The following is an 18,743-nucleotide window of genomic DNA, read 5'->3' on the forward strand; positions in this document are numbered from 1 at the left end:
ACTTGGAGGAGAGCAGGATTGTATTTGGAGCACTTTTTGCCCAGGAAAAGAGAACTTTCCACTAAAGGGACATTGCTGTAATTCTTTTGGCAATGACCTCAGAAGAAACCTGTTGAGTGGACCCTTTTGGGAAAGCTGAAAACTTTATAAAAGTTCTGCAATGCCAAAAACAGCCCCTACCAGGGAGAATAGGGAGTTGGACTGATCTTGTTCTTTATAACTATGTTGTAGAAAACTGAACTTGTTAGGCACATTGAGGTCTGACTCAACAACCAGACATCCGGCTTTCTGTGGAACAAAAGACCTGAAAAACTGGCTTTTTTAGGATAGAAAACAGAGGTGTGTCTGTGCAATAGAAGGACATAGAGTTCAGAGCAGTGTCTGCTTGTGTAGTGAGGGGGGGTGAGACTTTTTGGAGCCTTCTCCCGTTACCAATCCCTCTCATTCTCCAATGAAAATATTTATGGTGATTAGCACCCAAAACTGATCAGAATGCCTTATTTTTTTACTACTTGTATGTCATATCTTTATACTCCAAAGCAGTGCTGCTGGTCATTTGGCCCTAGCCATATGATGCCAGTGCACTTAATGCACATGCCCCAGGAATGTCACAGATTTGTATAGCCATCTCATTTTATCAGTGAGAAAAGTGAAGCCCAGCTTGTTGCCAGCTAGCCCAAGGTCACAACTAAGTAATAGTCAGAACTGGGCTTTGTAATCCCTGTACTAGGGAAGCTATGAGGCCGGAAGATAGCCATGAGCTTAAGAACAGCCTGGGCTACAAACAGTGAGTTCAAGCTCAGCCTGAACTACATAGTGAGACTCTGTCTTAAGAAGCAAACAAACAAAACTAGACCTTGGTCTCATAGCTCAAGGATGATGTGGTGCTTTCCCTCTCAATTTGTGTAGTATCAAAAGGGCATAATGAAGGCAGAAAGAGTATGAATGAACCTAGTTCTTTGAGACCAAGCAGGCTTGGGTTCAGACTGCCTCTTACTTCTGTTTTGCATGGGCTGTAACTTAGTCTCTCTGAGCCTCTTCCTCATCTTCAAGATGGTGGTAGTAATACTTACAACCAAAAATTTTAGAAAATTAAATAACTTCACAAAGTGTTTTTGACATGGTAATTGGTCAGATCATAGCTATTGTTATATTTTCTGTTTTCTGTGCTAACATTCTGGTTCTTAAATTATTTCAGACCAGTTGCCATCTGATAAAAATGTAACAGTGTAAGAGACTGGCCTCAATCAAATCAAAAAAGATAAGGTTAATGCTGCTTCCTTCCCTAATATTATTCTGTTCCTAACATCCCAGCCCACTTAGGGTATTGTTGATTGTTTATTTAGCACTTTTTCAAGGATATCAGGGCACTTTACTGAAAACTGATCACTCTCTTCAGAAGACCTCTGTCAAGAAAGGTCCTCTTGGGGCTGGGGATTTAGCTCAGCAGCATAAGCGCCTGCCTCTCAAGCAGGTAGTCATGAGTTCGATCCTTGGTACAGAAAAAAAGACCAAAAAAAAAAAAAGAAAGGCACCTCTTTGTCATTTGCAGACGTGTAAGAGTCCTGTTACCTCACCCCTATTAACTGCAAGGAGGCTGTGTGTGTGTGTGTGTGTGTGTGTGTGTGTGTGGTTATTTCGTTTTGGCTCCTGTGTTCCCTCAGCCGTACTAGCATTTGCTTTATATATCTGTGGTGATCCCTGTTTTTTTCTATCCTTTGGTACTGAGGATTGAGCCCAGGAGTCCTCTACCACCTTGATAATCCTGCCGCTTTAGCCTCTCAAGTACCTGGAGTTGTATGAGTGTACCACTATGCCCAGCAAAATGACCCCCCCCCCCTTTTTGCCATACGAGGATCAAACTCAGGGCCTCACACATGCTAGGGAAGTACTTCTCTACTGAGCTACATCCAGAGCCCACTTCAAAAGTATAGTTAAAGCAGTCTCCTCAGTTCTTGCTCTGACTCTAAGCAGTGGTTGGTGGGTTTTGGTGTTCTGTGTTCTGTTTTTGATCTGTCTGCTTTCTCAGTTCCTCAGTAGGTCTCTGAAGATATACAGTAAATTAAAAAAAGATTCCTCTATTGAGGTCAGCAAAAGAAGAAAGGGAATTTTGACTTTGATTAAATAATCGAAATGTTGTTTGTTCACTTTTCCTAAAATGTTTTTACTAAGATTATTTATATTTTGCATTATAAAGACAGAAATACTCAAAACAACATTCAGAACCACAAGGCAGCCAGGTTCTTGTCTTACGGATGGACACTTGACTCATTTTGTTTGAGAATACACTGATTTCTTTTTTCTGTAAGCAAATAGATCTTACTAGTAGAAGCTGGCATCTTAGGAAGGAACAGAGACTATGAGAAGGAAGGCATGAAAGGCAAGGCAGACTGTGGGGTCTATAAAGTGCATTAGAGGCTGTTTCTGCCCTATGCAGCTGGCTTCTCGGCATTTTGCTCTTTGGCTCTGAAGCCAGGTATCCTTGGTATAATTTAGCCTTCAGAATAGAGGCTGGAAGTGGTGGTACACACCTATAATCCCAGCACTCCAGAGGCTGAGACAAGAGGATCGCTGCAAATTCAAGACCGGCCTAAGCTACAAATGAGTGGAAGGCCTTCCTGAACTGCATAGTGAAACCCTGTTTCCAAAAAGACAGAAGAGAAAAGGTGGGAGGGAGTTAGGGAGAAAAAGAGGGAAGAAAGAGTTGAGTAGAAGCTAGACACAGAGTTGCACATCTGTAATCCCAGCACACTTGAGAAGCTGAGACAGGATATATACAAGTTTAACTCCAGCCTGGGCAATTTAGTGATTTAGTGAAACCCTACCTCAAAAAATGAAAAAAGAGATGGGATCTAGCTGAGTGTAAAGGTCCTGAGTTTAATCCTCAGTACAAGTGAAAGAGAGAGAGAATGAAAATATAGAATCCCTCTCCAGTGAAATGGACCCCCCCCCCCCAGCTCTTTTTAATTCAGTGTGCTTTAGTCCTTTCAGAGGGAAGAGGTCTCTTGGCTTCTTGAGTTGGCCTCTTGAGTTCTCTGCATTAGAAGTTATCCTAATTGCAATTTAAAACTACATTATGATATACCAGTTCTACCACTTAGTGGCAATAATGCTAGCATTTTCTGACTTGTCAGCTAACATGGAGAGCTGGATAAAGATACAAATGCACCTGCCTCCTACCTTGCCTTGAAAGCAAGCTTTATTCCCATAGAACTCCAAAGAAATGATCCCACCCATGTTAAACAGCCAAGTGGTTCATGGAAAATCTGACCACCTTGGAAACTTGAAAGAGAGAGTGTCTTAAGGGGGTCCTCTAACCTCCAGTATTATTGTCAAACTCACTTTCAACTGATCTTTTTTTAGATGAGCTCAACTGACGTGATTTGGAAGAGACTCAAATCAGGCCAGCTTGGATCTCTTTTGGATGTGTCTCTTAGCTATTAACATATCAAGGTGTTCATCCATTCTTCAGTGTATAGCTAGTTCCCACTAGCTATGGAGTGGTTTTGCTAGACTATAAACATGTGATGGGATTTGGAGTATATTTCCTAGGATGAATATTTTTCATACTGAACTCTTGATTGCTAATCTTGGAGTTTATTGACCCAAAGTGAACTCTCTACTGATTAATTCAAGACAAGCAAAGCTCTCAAATACCAGCTTCTCATTGAAAAACTGAAAGCTGGGGGGAAATCTGAATTTGTTCAGTTGGCAAACATTTGTTCATCTCTAATACACCAGGTGTTACCAAATATAGTCCCAAACTTTCTTAGCTATTAGGAAATTCTTTCCCATGCAGTTGTATCCCATTGTCACCTCCTACCCCTTATGTTGCAAAGTACTGTATAGTAACTTGAAGGGATGGGGTCCTTGGTGCATGAGAGTATACTAATCTGAGGAAGCAGCAACCTGTAAATGTTGCCCAATCTTGTTAATTAACTATCTCTCCTGTTTTTTTCTCTCGCTTCCCTCCTTTCCTTTTTTTCCCATCTGTCTCTCTTTTCTTTCTTTTCTTTTCGCAGTGTTTTGCTAAGAAGGTTTACACTCACTATGTAGTCCAGGCTAGCTATGTTCTGCCTGGTCCTGCCTCAGCCTCCTTAGTGCTGGCATTGCATGCATGGACCACTGTGCCTGATTTGTTAGCATTCTTTTGTAGCTCTTGGTGCTATCCTGGAAATATTTTGAAGTTTCTCCACTGGAAAAGAACTAATGTTCATTGGGATAGCTACTCTCTTAAGACTAGAGAAGTTATAAGCAGAAAATAAACGAAAGTACTAGATCTGAGGGGCAATTATAACTTGTGGTTCTGCTGTTTTTATTTGTAAACTTGTATTGGCACTCAGCTGCAGTGATTTTCAGTGTTTATTTGTAGTCACTTTTATAATACAGTGGCAGAATTGTATAGTTTTGACAAAGGCTGTACAACTGACAATGTCTGAAATATTTAGCAGGAATAGTGATGCACACCTATAATCCCAACACTAAGAAAACTGAGGCAGAAGGATCACCATGAGTTTGAAGCCAACCATAGTGAGTTCAAAGCCAGCCAAGACTACATATCGAGAACCTGTCTCAAAAAAAAAAAAAAAATTAATACATTTTATACCTGATGCTTAACAAAATTTGCTATGTATAAACTATAATATCATGACTAATGATGACATACATAGTGTATTGCCCTTGGTCATTTAAGGAAAATTTGAAGCTTGTAGTAAGGTTGTTAAAGAAGAGTCTTGAGGTGGAGTTAGACTTGGTAGCACATGCCTGTAGCCCCTGCATGTGGGAGACTAAGGCCAGAAGATGGCTGCAAATTCAAGGCCAACCTGAACTACATAGCAAGACCTTGTCTCAGAAGAACAAAAACAACTAACGATCTTTCTGCCATATATTACTAATCTTTGTTCTTGTATGTGATTTTTCAGGATCTGTCTGGTTCAATAGACGATCTCCCCATGGGAACAGAAGGAGCTCTGAGTCCTGGAGTGAGCACATCAGGGATTTCCAGCAGCCAAGGAGAGCAGAGTAATCCAGCTCAGTCTCCTTTCTCTCCTCATACTTCCCCTCACCTGCCTGGCATTCGAGGCCCCTCCCCGTCCCCTGTTGGCTCTCCTGCCAGTGTTGCTCAGTCTCGCTCAGGACCACTTTCGCCTGCTGCAGTGCCAGGTATCCACCAGTGCTGGTCTTTGGGAAGAGGGAAGGTGACTGGTCCCAGAGATAAGGAGCCCTTGTTTGTGTCTGTATAGTTTCGCTTTAGCATTTGTAGAAAGATAGCCCTTGACTGAATACTGCTGTGTACCTGGGAGGTGTGTGGTCTCTCTAGGAGCCATTTCAGCTTTAAGTCATCTCCTAGCTAGAAATCTAAGGCTTAGCCATGGTTTACTTTCTTTCTCTGGAGCAGGTAACCAGATGCCACCTCGGCCACCCAGTGGCCAGTCAGACAGCATAATGCACCCTTCTATGAACCAATCAAGCATTGCTCAAGATCGAGGTAAGAGCCTGGGCTTTAAAATAGGTGCACAGGGCTACAGCAGATACTAAAGTACCTTAGCTAATAATAGCTTTTGGGTAACTTTGACCATGAAGCTTAGGATAGCCTCAACAGCACAGTGTTAAGTGTGGTTTTGACTATGTCTATAGCTCTTGAAATGCATTCCCCAGTAGTCACTCATTTCTCAGTGTCCAGCTGTTTCTCTACGTAATGCCTAATTTTGTCTGCATTTGATAGAGATTCAGCATTGAGTCTTCATCCATTAAATCACTAGCCACTTTTTTTTTGTCATTGCTGTTTGTTTTTTCAAATGTTCCTTTAGTGTCAACAGCTGGCATGTCCTCTGTTAGCAGTGTCACTTTTGAGTTGCCTTAAAGGGCCCAATCAGACTGAGATTCCATATAAATATTAAAAAAATATAAATGCTATCCCAAGAGAAGAAAAAACATTGTTTCCGTAGTGTTGAACAAATAACTATATGAACACTTTCACAAATAGGTTATATGCAGAGGAACCCCCAGATGCCCCAGTATAGTTCGCCCCAGCCCGGCTCGGCCTTATCTCCACGTCAGCCTTCTGGAGGACAGATGCACACAGGCATGGGTTCCTACCAGCAGAATTCCATGGGGAGCTATGGTCCCCAGGGGGGTCAATATGGCCCACAAGGTAAGTATACTACCGAAATAGGAATAGATAGATGTGAGAACAGAAAACAGTTTTTTGTCTGATGTGCTGACCTATGGGTTATTAAAGTTGGACTGTCCTTTCCCTTAAATCTACTTAGCCCAGGCCTTGAAATAGGGCAAGTAGGGGTCCCAGCTTGTCTTCACCAAACTGTGTCACCATGGCAAAGTTTTTTAAAGTCCCTAAGCCTCTTTCATTGGTAAAATGGAGATAAAGTGTTTAGTTTACAACTGAGCAACAGACACTTAATAAATGATAACTATTACCCAGGTATGATGGCACACACTTAGAATCCCAGCATTCTGGGGGGGCAGATGCAGAAGCACAAGTTGGAGGCTAGCCTGAACAACTTGGTGAAATAGAGAGACACTGTCTCAAAATACAAATAAAATAGCGGGGGATATAGCTCAGCAGCACAGCACCTGCCCAGCAAGCATGAGGTCATGAGTTTCATTCCTGGTACCAAAAAAAAAATAAAATAAAATGGGCTGAGGATGTAATTGAGTGTGATAAGTCTGGGTTCAATTCCCAATGCCACAAAAAAGGGTAACTTGATGATTATAACTTTTTTTTTTAAGTTACTGTGTCCTACTAGAATAGCTCTTTCCTTAAAATTAGCCCCTAATTAGATTGAAAGCTGATTATCTTGTACATACTATGAGATACAAAGCAAGATGAATGTTGAACAAAGAGTTCATGTGTGAATTGAAGGGCCTAGATAGTGGTAAAGCCAGCCTTGATCTGTGCTGTCTTTAATATGAGGGGATAGCTGGGGGGTGTGTGTTAGAGGTGGAACATTTCCCTACCATACATAAAGCCAGGAGCTTGATTTCCAGCACCACCAAAAAGATGGCAGTTGGCCGGAGGATCGCAAGTTAAAGGCCAGCCTGAACTCCAGAGCAACACTGTGGCATGGGGTTGGAGGATAGGAGGCAGGCAGGCAGGTGTGCACATGTGGATACATGGGTGGGAGGGTAGATAAACGAGTGAATGGATGGATAGATGCATGGACAACTGAGGCCTGCCTTTGTATGTTCTCAGTTTTCCGTTTTTTCCCATGAGGGTAAAGGATACCATAAAGTTGATCCCCTTAATGAAAATACTAAATGATTCTTAATGTGGTTTTTAGAGTTGAGAAGTATTAAGTGAGTTGCTAACAAGTTAGTAACCAAGTCATGTTTTCTCTCCCTTCCCTCCCAGGAGGTTACCCCAGGCAGCCAAATTATAATGCCTTGCCCAATGCCAACTATCCCAGTGCAGGCATGGCTGGAAGCATGAACCCTATGGGTGCTGGAGGTCAAATGCATGGGCAGCCTGGCATCCCACCTTATGGCACACTCCCCCCAGGGAGAATGAGTCATGCCTCCATGGGCAACAGGCCTTATGGCCCTAATATGGCCAATATGCCACCTCAAGTTGGGTCAGGGATGTGTCCCCCACCAGGGAGCATGAATCGGAAAACTCAAGAATCTGCTGTTGCAATGCATGTTGCTGCCAACTCTATCCAAAACAGGTAAGGTATGGGACATGAATAGGATGTCAGTGCAAAATTCATTTGTATGTGTGTGTTTATATATGTATGACTAGTAAGTATATTTTTATCAGGAGTTCTTTAGTAAGTGGTTTGAAGCATAAAGATAAATATAACAAGTCAGTAGTTTTAGATTGGTGTCAAATTTCGAATGACTAAGTGTTGTATGTGAAGAACTTTATAAAAACTAGGTGTGGAGTCACATAGCACCAGCAACTTGGGAGGCTAAAGCTGGAGGATCACTTGAACTAGTGTATTTGAATCCTGCCTGGGCAACATAGACCCCCATCTCAAAAAAGAAACAATGCTGTGCTGAGGAATCCAGAGTAGTTAGGGTTTAGTATAACAGAGGGGAATGCTTGAGCATTTCATTTAGGCCTTTTTCCATAATGAAATCTCATTTAGAAATACACCTTGACTTTGGAGTTGGCTTGAAGGAAGACCATGCTTAGGAGGACTATATAGTAAGACTGTATTCTTCAAGAAATGAGACAGCTTAGAAGTGAGTTAATATTGGCTCAAACTCTTTAGATCTCTGTGGGAAGTAAAAGATAAAAATATCTAGATGTTGTATAGTTCTGATTTGAGGAGCCTGTGAATTTTTTCCTTTTAAGCCTAACTTGAAAATTGCATAACTTTGTGTAGCTCAAGTCTAGATCTGAAAACCTACTGTCTCTAACTTTGTGTCTTACTTTTCTTCTTCCTCAGACCACCAGGCTACCCCAATATGAATCAAGGGGGAATGATGGGAACTGGACCTCCCTATGGACAAGGAATTAATAGTATGGCTGGCATGATCAACCCTCAGGGACCCCCATATCCTATGGGTGGAACCATGGCCAACAATTCAGGTAAATCCTAGTCATTGCCCACCTTAGAGATGTTAAGAGCTACCTGGGCCATAATCCCATACTCTGAAAGGCTGAGGCAGGAAAGTATCTAAAAATTTAAAAGGGAGGGGGCTAGAGATACAGCTCAATGTGAATCTCCCACCCCAAAAGTGCTCAAGTCACAACTAAACCTGTTGAACTTGAGAATTTGTTTTTCTCGCTTACAGGCATGGCAGCCAGCCCAGAAATGATGGGTCTTGGTGATGTCAAATTAACTCCAGCCACCAAAATGAATAACAAGGCAGACGGGACACCTAAGACAGAATCCAAATCCAAGGTAATAGTTTTTGTTTATATTCCTTTCAACTTTGTGTCCTATTCTTTTCAGTATTAGGAAAGGAAAAGAAAGTAACAAGACTTTAGCCTTTTATGACACCGACTAGTCTGAAAAAGCATTTGTTGCCTCTTTTTGTCACAAAGGATCCCAGAATAGTTGCTCAGTGAATTAAGTTTTAGTGAACCTAGGGGATCCTGATGTAAATAATAGATAATATCACAGTCTTAATGCTATATGGTATAGTAGTAATGCCTGTCCTTACAGCATAAAATCCTCTATACTGTTTGGCTCATACCTCTGTGAAATTTAAGTTTTCTACTCAGGCACTAATAAGATAATGCTTGCAGTGGACAACTAGTTTTCTTTTTTTCCCTGAGTCATATAGCAATGTGAATAGTTGGTAGCCTGTGTTGTGTAAAGCAGGAAATGAGGTAGATGGGATTATCTTTGGGCTCTCTGGATTGGTCCTGGTCCTCTTTGTTAGGCCGTGTGATAGCCCTGCGACCTGCTTAGCATTTGGGCCCCTTTATTTATTTAGGTCTTTTTGAGACAAGGTTTCACTAAGCTGTTCATGCTGGCCTTGAACTCACTTTGTAGCCCACTCTGGCCTTGAACTTTTGGCAGTCTTCCTGCCTCAGCCTTTGGAGTGCTGGGTTTACAGGCCTGTACCACCATGCCTGGCAACATTTGGGCCATTTTAAAACATTTCTGGCTTTGATAATACCTCACTCTCCCTATCAGTATAGGAAGAAATAAAAATTACATCTTCCCTTCTCCTGTGTTTCGTATGTGGCTCCCAATCCTCTTGGGCACACTCTGATCCTAGGCAGGGTAATATCTAAAACCGGTCAAGTAGATAAGAGACCCATCCTTTCTTGAGAGAAGGAAATATTTCTTTTCATTTTAGTCTAACCCATTGTCTCAAGATGTTTTGAGGATCTTGAACAGTATAAGTGTGTCCAGGCCCCTGGAAAGTAGTGAGAGTTGTAGTAGCTTTGGTGTCAGATGAGCAAGAGTCTGTCTAAAAAAAAAAAAAAAAAATAATAATAATAATAAATTGCTTTGCTTCTCTAAATTCTGAGACAGGATGATTATAAGCTTGAAACCTGCCTATATAATTAGGAAGACTGTCTCAAGATTTAATATATAACACATAGTCAGTATCAGCTTGTTTTCTTTCCAGTAAGGAACTGTGGCTTATTGTAAAGACAGAGCAGCTGTTAGCAACCATCCTAGACTAAGAAACTTTACTACTGCCCTTATCCAGAGATTTTTGAGATCCTTAACATTGGCTTAATTTTGACCTATCCCTTCCAGAAATCCAGTTCCTCTACTACAACCAATGAAAAGATCACCAAATTATATGAGTTGGGTGGAGAGCCTGAGAGGAAGATGTGGGTGGACCGTTACCTGGCCTTCACAGAAGAGAAGGCCATGGGCATGACAAACCTGCCTGCGGTGGGTAGGAAACCTCTAGACCTCTATCGCCTGTATGTGTCTGTGAAGGAGATTGGTGGATTGACTCAGGTGAGTGCCTGATAGTTGACTTCCTTTGTGGTTTCCATTCTTCTCATTATTCACTGACTCCCCATGCGTAATGTACCACTGACAAACCAGGAGCATAAGGCTTCCAGAGACGAGACAAAAGCAAGAGACTACAATATCTCTGGTTGTATAAGCAAATTATTGCCTTATTACTGAGGTCCCATTGGCATACAGACTAAGAAAATGTGTGAGCATTCCATAGAGATAATTAACAGAGTAGCAGGTATAGGGTTTAGAAAGAGATGGGCCTAGTTTTGAAGGTTTTCTTGGCTGCTTACAGCATAGTGGCCTTAATCAAGGTCTGTATATTACTCAGAACCTTAATTTTCTTTTTTGTTTTTTGTTTTATCGGTACCAGGGATTGAATTCACAACTGCCTGCTTGCAAGGCAGGCGCTTATGCCGCTGAGCTAAATCCCCAGCCCTCCCTTTTCTCTTTCTCTTTCTAACTTTGTATTTCATGGTAGTCTTTTATTTATTTATTTATTTATTTATTTATTTATTTTGGTCTTTTTGAGACGGTCTCTATGTAGTTCAGGCTGGCCTTGAACTCACTTTGTAGCCCAGGCTGGTCTCAAACTCACAACAATTCTCCTGCCTCAGCCTCCTGAGTGCTGGGATGAGCCCAGGCGTGAGCCACCACACCTGGCTGTTGCTGGTAATGTTAAACTATGTAGTCCTGGCTGGCCTCACATTAGCAGTAATCCTCCTACCTCACCCTCCCAAGTGCTGAGATTACGGATGTGCACCACCATGCTTGGCTGTTAACCAAGGTTTCTGATGTACAAATTGATCTGCAAGACGGTACAGTGCCAGTAGAGTAGTTGTTGACTCTCTAAATCTAGAAAGCTTCCCAGTGCAGAAGAATTTCAGGAGTTGCTTAATAGAAATAGTGTATGTCTAGTTACTGTAAGCGAGAGACTTAAATGAATGGGTCATTCCTTACTGAAAACCTCTGATGTCACCCAGAATCTTGTCCCTTCTCTGATATCTTATAGGTTTGTTATAGACTCAGTTCAGCAGGCAAACAAGTGAGGCCATCCTGCCAGACATACAGCACATTGCCTTGCACATTTTGCTCATGATGTGTTTTGTAGTCTCCAGACCGGAAACAGCTCTTAGATCAGAGTTTGTAGACAGTCTCTGAGGGAGGTGTGGCAGGGAAAGACTTACTCCAAACCTTCTAAATCAAAAGAGGAAAATAGCTGTCACCAGCAGAAAAGAAAGTGATTGGAATGAAGCCAAACAACAGTCAATTATGAATTCCTTCTCCCTTCAGGCCTTATTCCCTTCCCCCACAAAGAAAAACAAAACAAGAAAAGACGCATGCATACTGCCACATAACTGGTATGGGAAGTAAAGCCACAGAAGGCTTTTGAGGTGACCCTGGGTGTATTTTATACTTTTTTTGATACTGACTTCTCATAGTCATGCCTCTCCTACCTATAGCAAAAGATGGCATTGTGTTAAGATTGGTGTTCTTCTGATTGGTGGGCTTTTAGATTCACTGAAACTAAGATGAAGTACAGAGAGAATCCCAAAGCCTGGGGCTGAATTCCAACTGGTAAAAGGATGGAAACCTTTTAATGCTGTGATACAATTAAATTCTAAAGAAACTGAGAATTCAAAGGAAAGAGTGCTAATATGTGAGGGTTCCAGGAAGGCAAAAGATGAGTCTTAATTTTTCTAAAGGAGTAGTAAAATTTACAGGGAGCAGTTGGTCCAGATGGCATGGAGATCATAGAGAATCTGGACTGTCATCCACCCTGGCCATCTGCAACTTTAAGGCAACTCAGGTGTTCATCCTCACTCTTAGAGTATTCTTGGTCATTTGTCTAGTTGTCCCTATGTGTGCGTTCATAAACTCTTCTCTGATATCACAGGTACCAAACTAAAAGGCATCATAATCTGTTGAACTTCCCTGTAAACTAGGACTACAGTGCCAGTGTTCTCAACCCGTGGGAAGTGAGCTTATTGTTTGGCGTATGAATAAAAACAAGAACAAGGCTTAGAGCTACCTGGTTAGTGCAGAAAGACTAATTAATTGTAGGAAGTTTTGAGGAGTGGTCTTGGTCACTGTGCCTGAGGCTGAAGAATGGATACAGAACTGTAGCCTGGCTACTGGGGAAGTACACAAGAAGTCCCAAGGTGCTGAACCTGAGAAAATCAAGACAGTGGGTGAGGGAAAAGGGCTGCTAGTTATATATCCTTATGATGTAAAGGATCAGTAGCATAAAAATGTTAAATTTGCAGGGGGATAATCCCTCCTTCCCCATGGACAAAAGAAAAAACACATAAAAACACCCCAGTGTGACAAAATAAAATATTACCGTTTTATAAATTGTAGGGTTTGGGGTATTTTGTTTGTTTTTCAAGAGAGGATGTTACTACATTGTTCAGGTTGGCCTTAACTCACTAAGTAACCCAGGCTGGTCTCCAAACTCAGGGAAATCTTCCTGCCTCACCCTCCCAAGTGCTGACATTACAGTTGACTGCCACCATCCCTAGTTATAAAATGTTTTTACTGTGCACTCAAAATAGGGTTTGGAGGACCAGGGATTTAGCTCAGTGGTATAAGTGTCTGCCTGGCAAGCTTGAGGTTGTAAGTTCAATCCCTGGTACCGCAAAATAAAAGAAAAAAAAAAAAGGATTTGGGCTAAGTCTGGTACTGCACACTTGTGATTCTCAATATTTTAGAAGCTGAGGCAGGAGGATTGCCAGAAGTTCAAGGCCTGCTGGAGCCACATAGTGAGTTCAAAGCCAGCCTGAACTGTATAGTGAAAACCTATCTCCAAAAATAAATAATTGAAAAAAACAGGATTTGGCGCCATGGCATCCACATGTAATCCCAGCTCCTTGGGTGGTTGGAGGATTACAAGCTTGAGGTCAGCCCAAGCAATTTAGCAATGTTAGGGAAACCCTGTTGCAAAGATTGTAGGTTCAATTCCCAGTATCATAAAAAAGAAAGGATTGGGACTTAGGCTATAGCTTAATTGTAAAACACTTGTCTTAACATGTATAAAGTCCTGGACTATGCGCTCCCCAGCACTACAAAACAAATAGATTTTAAAAGTAGGATATAGCTCAGCGACATAAGCAATTGCCTGGCAAGTGTAAGGTCCTGGGTTTGATTCCTGGTGCTGAAAACAAAAAAGCAAAAACACCATAAACATATGATTTGGATCTGATGTGATTTGTGCACCATTTCAGCAGTATACTTGCTTAAAATTAAGCACAGACGAACTCTGATTTCTAATAGTGATATGAACCTTGATGTTTTGAATAAGAATTGTCTGATATGCTATACTTACATACTACAGTATGCTGTACTTATAGTATAGCATACTGTGAAGCCAACTACAGATTTAACATTTCTTAAGGGCTGTCTACCAAGCTGTAAGGTTCACTTTTTAGTTACCTAAGAACCTATGCTACAAAAAAATGAGTACTTTGTAGCATTCTCTGAAGGTTTGGGGCTTATGGGCAGGAATACCAAGCATGAGATGTTTCCCAACTCTTTTGGTTATTGCAGGTCAACAAGAACAAAAAATGGCGGGAACTTGCGACCAACCTCAATGTGGGCACATCAAGCAGTGCTGCCAGCTCCTTGAAAAAGCAGTATATCCAGTGTCTCTATGCCTTTGAGTGTAAGATTGAACGGGGAGAAGACCCTCCCCCAGACATCTTTGCAGCTGCAGATTCCAAGAAGTCTCAGCCCAAGATCCAGCCTCCATCTCCTGGTAAGGAAGGGGTAAAGCAGCCCCACAAAGGACAGGGACCCCTTGACTCTCAGTGTTGCCTCCCTCCAGGTAGCAAAGCAGATGCCAGGGGCATGTGCACTGTCCTGCCCTATTTCAATGCTTATTTAACAAGCTGGCAAACTAAAGAGCGGACAGTGGTGATTCCCTTAGGAGATAATAGCTCTTAAGTTTTAATTTTCATTATGTGCCTGGCATCTTGCCAGATGTTTGTAAACTAGTGAGTGGTAAAGACACCAGAGGAGAAAACTAACAAATACCAGTGAAGCAAAGCCATCTGGGAGCTTTGACCCACTGATGTCAGTGCCTTACAATGCAGCCCAGACAAGAGCCCTGAATTCCCCAAGGAACTGAGAGGGTAATGAATGGTAAGGAGGGGCTGGGTGGGGTAATGAATGGAACTTTCTGGGAGTGCTTCTGCTCACCCTGCTTTCTCAGAGGAGGCCCTAGGCAGGCATGGGGAGAAGGAGGCCAGGGCACTGAAGGTGGGTGTAAACACATGTGCTCTGGTGTTGACCTCTGTGGGTGTAATGAGTGCCTAAGATGATGACTCATCAGCTGGGGAGGTCTCAGCAGTGGGATATCTGCTGCTGGGAATGGTGCCTCATGGAAACATTGATTACTGTTAGGTGTTCTGGTTTCATTGGTTTAGTGGGGAACATTGGAACCTGAGGATGACATTATGCTGGGTGCATGAGAACAGAAGTATCAAAGACTCTAAAATGTACCACAGGTTGGGAGCAAGTTGAACCTTTCCTCACTAGATATTGTGGGCACTGCTTGGGAGTATGCATATCAACATTACAATGTTCATTGGATTCCTTTGGAGTAATAAAGACAGATAATCAGGGAAGCTGCCAGTAGCTCAAGAAATTACCTGGTTGGTGACACCATGACCATGTCACTTTAAATGTTTACAAAAGCAAGAGTGACACAGCCTGTTCCTCTCTTTATAATCTGGCCTTGTGGATGACCTACTATGAAAAGGGTTAGGAGGTTATTACAACGAGATCCTATGCATTTCTGTGTTTCTGTAAGAACCAAACACTTTCCCCAAGCAAGCCGCTCACCTTTCATCTGTGTCTACAGCAGGATCAGGGTCTATGCAGGGGCCCCAGACTCCTCAGTCAACCAGCAGTTCCATGGCAGAAGGAGGAGATCTAAAGCCACCAACTCCAGCATCCACACCGCACAGCCAGATTCCCCCTCTGCCAGGCATGAGGTAAGGGTAGGAATGGGACTGGAGGTTTGGGGAACCTTGGACAAGTGCATGGCAATTTCTGTTCAGCCCAAGGGTGATCCCAGCTCTTCTGCCTATCTAGCCAGTCTCTTATGTTTTGCCCTTTAGCAGGAGACTTACTCTGACTTTTAATTGCTTTTTCTCACTTTGGAGCAGGAGCAATTCAGTTGGGATCCAGGATACCTTTCCTGATGGAAGTGACCCCACATTCCAAAAGCGGAATTCCATGACTCCAAATCCTGGGTACCAGCCCAGTATGAATACCTCTGACATGATGGGGCGCATGTCCTACGAGCCAAATAAGGATCCTTATGGCAGCATGAGGAAAGGTGACCGGTTGCCACTAACCTTGTGCTCATGAAGATAGAGCCAGAGAAATAGGAGAGACTTGAGGGGGTATCTTCAGTGGCTTAGAGTTCTTGTCAAGCTGTCATGTCTAGATGTAACCACCTGACCTAACTACCCTCTTCATTCCTACTTTTTTATCTCCTGCACTTGCCTTGTAACGACTTTGGCAACTTTTGTTGGTTGAGGCCTTGTAGATATCTGTTTTAAACCTGTCAGGAAAACACTGATAACAAATGCAAGCTCTAAAGACAGAGAGCCTGCGGCTTTGGAGTAAGCAAGATTGCCGAGCTTACCTACCTGTCACTGTGCTTACTGTTTTATTTTTTTCACCCAGCTCCAGGAAGTGATCCTTTCATGTCCTCAGGGCAAGGCCCCAACGGCAGCGGGATGGGCGACCCCTATAGTCGTACTGCTGGCCCTGGGCTCGGAAATGTGTCTATGGGACCACGACAGCACTATCCCTATGGAGGTCCTTATGACAGAGTGAGGTAAGCATGTCCTCTGCTCTGCTCTTACCTCACCTCTGGCACTTGCAGCTATAGTGGAATCAATTGAATTCTCTAAATTTGTTTAGGACGGAGCCTGGAATAGGACCTGAGGGAAACATGGGCACTGGGGCTCCCCAGCAGAATCTCATGCCTTCCACCCCAGACTCGGGGATGTATTCTCCTAGCCGCTACCCCCCGCAGCAGCAGCAGCAACAGCAGCAACGGTGAGTAAATCCTGGTCCCAGTGTGACTGTGGCTGAGGCTTGGCCATTCCCCACCCTCATCCTCTATTTCTCCTCCTGTGTAGACATGATTCCTATGGCAATCAGTTCTCCACCCAAGGCACCCCTTCTGGCAATCCCTTCCCCAGCCAGCAGACCACAATGTATCAGCAGCAGCAGCAGGTAAGGAGGGTATCTGGGAATTAACTGACACACAGGATCCCTGTGAAAAGCAGTGAGTGACCTAATCTAGTCTGTGGCAGTCTTAAGAATCTTACTTTAGGAACTACACTGTTCTTTTCTGACCTGGCTAAGCAATTCCACCTGAAGATCCACATTCTTTTTTTTTTTTTTTTTTTTCTTCTTCTTCTTCTTGTTTTTTTTAATCCGTACCGGGGATTGAACTCACGACCGCCTGCTTGCAAGGCAGGTGCTTTTGCCGCTGAGCTAAATCCCCAACCCCAAGATCCACATTCTTATTCTCTTTTCTAGAATGTAATTCAGTCTCCCTAGTTCTCTAAAAGGGATAGAAACAAATCTTATTTTAATTTTTATTTTGTTTTGCTTGCCCCATCCCTTTTCCTTGGAGTTTTATAGTTCATGCTGGTCTAGAACTCACTGTATAGCCATGTAGCCCAAGATGGCCTCGAACTTAAAGTGATCCTCCTGCATCAGCCTTTTGATACATTTTCTGCTTATCACAAGGGGGAGGATAAAGGTGGGCATGATGGTCTGCATCTTTAATTCCAGTACTTAGAAGCTGAGGCACAAGGATCACAAGTTGAAGCCAGCCTGTACAACTTAGCAAGACCCTGTCTCAAATAAAAAATAAGAAAGAACTGGGAATATACCTCAGTGCAGAAGCTATGGGTCCAATCCCCAGTACCATGGGTGGGGATAGGGAGTAGAAAACAGTAGCTACCCTCTGAAATAACCTCAAAAGATAATTAATAAGCGTGTTTTCTTGGCACCTGTGTCCTCTCTTGCAAAGAGTTAGAAGTACAACAAGCAAGTGTCTGTTGCCATCTTGGTATTTGTAGGCCTGTTTTGGGTCTCTGAGTGTATTTATTTCATTTCCCCTCTCCTTATCTCTGTTTTAGAATTACAAGCGGCCAATGGATGGCACATATGGCCCTCCTGCCAAGCGGCATGAAGGGGAGATGTACAGCGTGCCATATAGCACTGGGCAAGGGCAGCCTCAGCAGCAGTTACCCCCAGCCCAGTCTCAGTCTGCCAGCCAACAGCAAGCTGCCCAGCCTTCCCCTCAGCAAGATGTGTACAACCAGTATGGCAATGCCTATCCTGCTACTGCCACTGCTGCTACTGAGCGCCGACCAGCAGGCGGTCCCCAGAACCAATTTCCATTCCAGTTTGGCCGAGACCGTGTCTCTGCACCCCCTGGCTCCAATGCCCAGCAGAACATGCCACCACAGATGATGGGCGGCCCCATACAGGCATCAGCTGAGGTTGCTCAGCAAGGCACCATGTGGCAGGGGCGTAATGACATGACCTATAATTATGCCAACAGACAGAGCACGGGCTCTGCCCCACAGGGTCCCACATATCATGGTGTGAACCGAACAGATGAAATGCTGCACACGGATCAGAGGGCCAACCACGAAGGCCCATGGCCTTCTCACGGTTCACGCCAGCCTCCGTATGGTCCCTCTGCCCCCGTACCTCCCATGACAAGGCCTCCTCCATCTAACTACCAGCCCCCGCCAAGCATGCAGAATCACATTCCTCAGGTATCAAGCCCCGCTCCCTTGCCCCGGCCAATGGAGAATCGCACCTCTCCTAGCAAGTCTCCATTCCTGCACTCTGGGATGAAAATGCAAAAAGCGGGTCCACCAGTACCTGCTTCGCACATAGCACCTACCCCTGTGCAGCCCCCTATGATTCGGCGGGATATCACCTTCCCACCTGGCTCTGTTGAAGCCACACAACCTGTGTTGAAGCAGAGAAGGCGGCTCACAATGAAAGACATTGGTAAGGAGACCTCCTTCATTGGGTTTCTTATTCTACCTCTTTTTTTCACCTTATACCTTGCTCCCTCCATCCTGATGATCTGAATGAGGTTAAATATGGTTCAGCATTATCTAAAATAGAGCCGAGGAACTTTGGGGGAAAGAAGAAATAAACGGATTTAAGATTTTTCTTTAAGACACTGCCATGCAGTGATATCCTGGAGAGCTTAGAAGCCATAAGGGGCAGGTATGTGTTATGTCCCAGATAGGAACTAGGCCTTCTGCCTTCCACCTTATATTATCTTCA

The 18,743-nt window shown here is 43.4% G+C and overlaps 1 protein-coding gene across 6 annotated transcripts in view; it reads left to right on the top strand.

The window, feature by feature from the left end:
- Window positions 1-18,743, top strand: part of Arid1a (AT-rich interaction domain 1A) — an 82,292-nt gene that overhangs the window by 57,707 nt on the left and 5,842 nt on the right. For 3 of the 6 annotated variants that reach the window (XM_063235824.1, XM_063235819.1, XM_063235823.1), the window contains exons 5-18: window positions 4,923-5,163; window positions 5,396-5,488; window positions 5,987-6,154; window positions 7,373-7,685; window positions 8,412-8,554; window positions 8,761-8,870; window positions 10,188-10,397; window positions 13,947-14,154; window positions 15,262-15,394; window positions 15,566-15,741; window positions 16,095-16,248; window positions 16,335-16,472; window positions 16,556-16,652; window positions 17,570-18,458. In XM_063235824.1, coding sequence (XP_063091894.1) covers window positions 4,923-5,163; window positions 5,396-5,488; window positions 5,987-6,154; window positions 7,373-7,685; window positions 8,412-8,554; window positions 8,761-8,870; window positions 10,188-10,397; window positions 13,947-14,154; window positions 15,262-15,394; window positions 15,566-15,741; window positions 16,095-16,248; window positions 16,335-16,472; window positions 16,556-16,652; window positions 17,570-18,458 — 3,073 coding nt within the window. The remainder of the gene's footprint in view (window positions 1-4,922; window positions 5,164-5,395; window positions 5,489-5,986; window positions 6,155-7,372; window positions 7,686-8,411; window positions 8,555-8,760; window positions 8,871-10,187; window positions 10,398-13,946; window positions 14,155-15,261; window positions 15,395-15,565; window positions 15,742-16,094; window positions 16,249-16,334; window positions 16,473-16,555; window positions 16,653-17,569; window positions 18,459-18,743) is intronic. The other 3 variants (XM_063235821.1, XM_063235820.1, XM_063235822.1) reach the window with 3 other exon arrangements.

The sequence above is a fragment of the Cavia porcellus genome, unplaced genomic scaffold (assembly GCF_034190915.1).
Source record: "Cavia porcellus strain 051 isolate PalLab524CR breed Dunkin Hartley unplaced genomic scaffold, mCavPor4.1 scaffold_25, whole genome shotgun sequence".
NCBI lineage: Eukaryota > Metazoa > Chordata > Mammalia > Rodentia > Caviidae > Cavia > Cavia porcellus.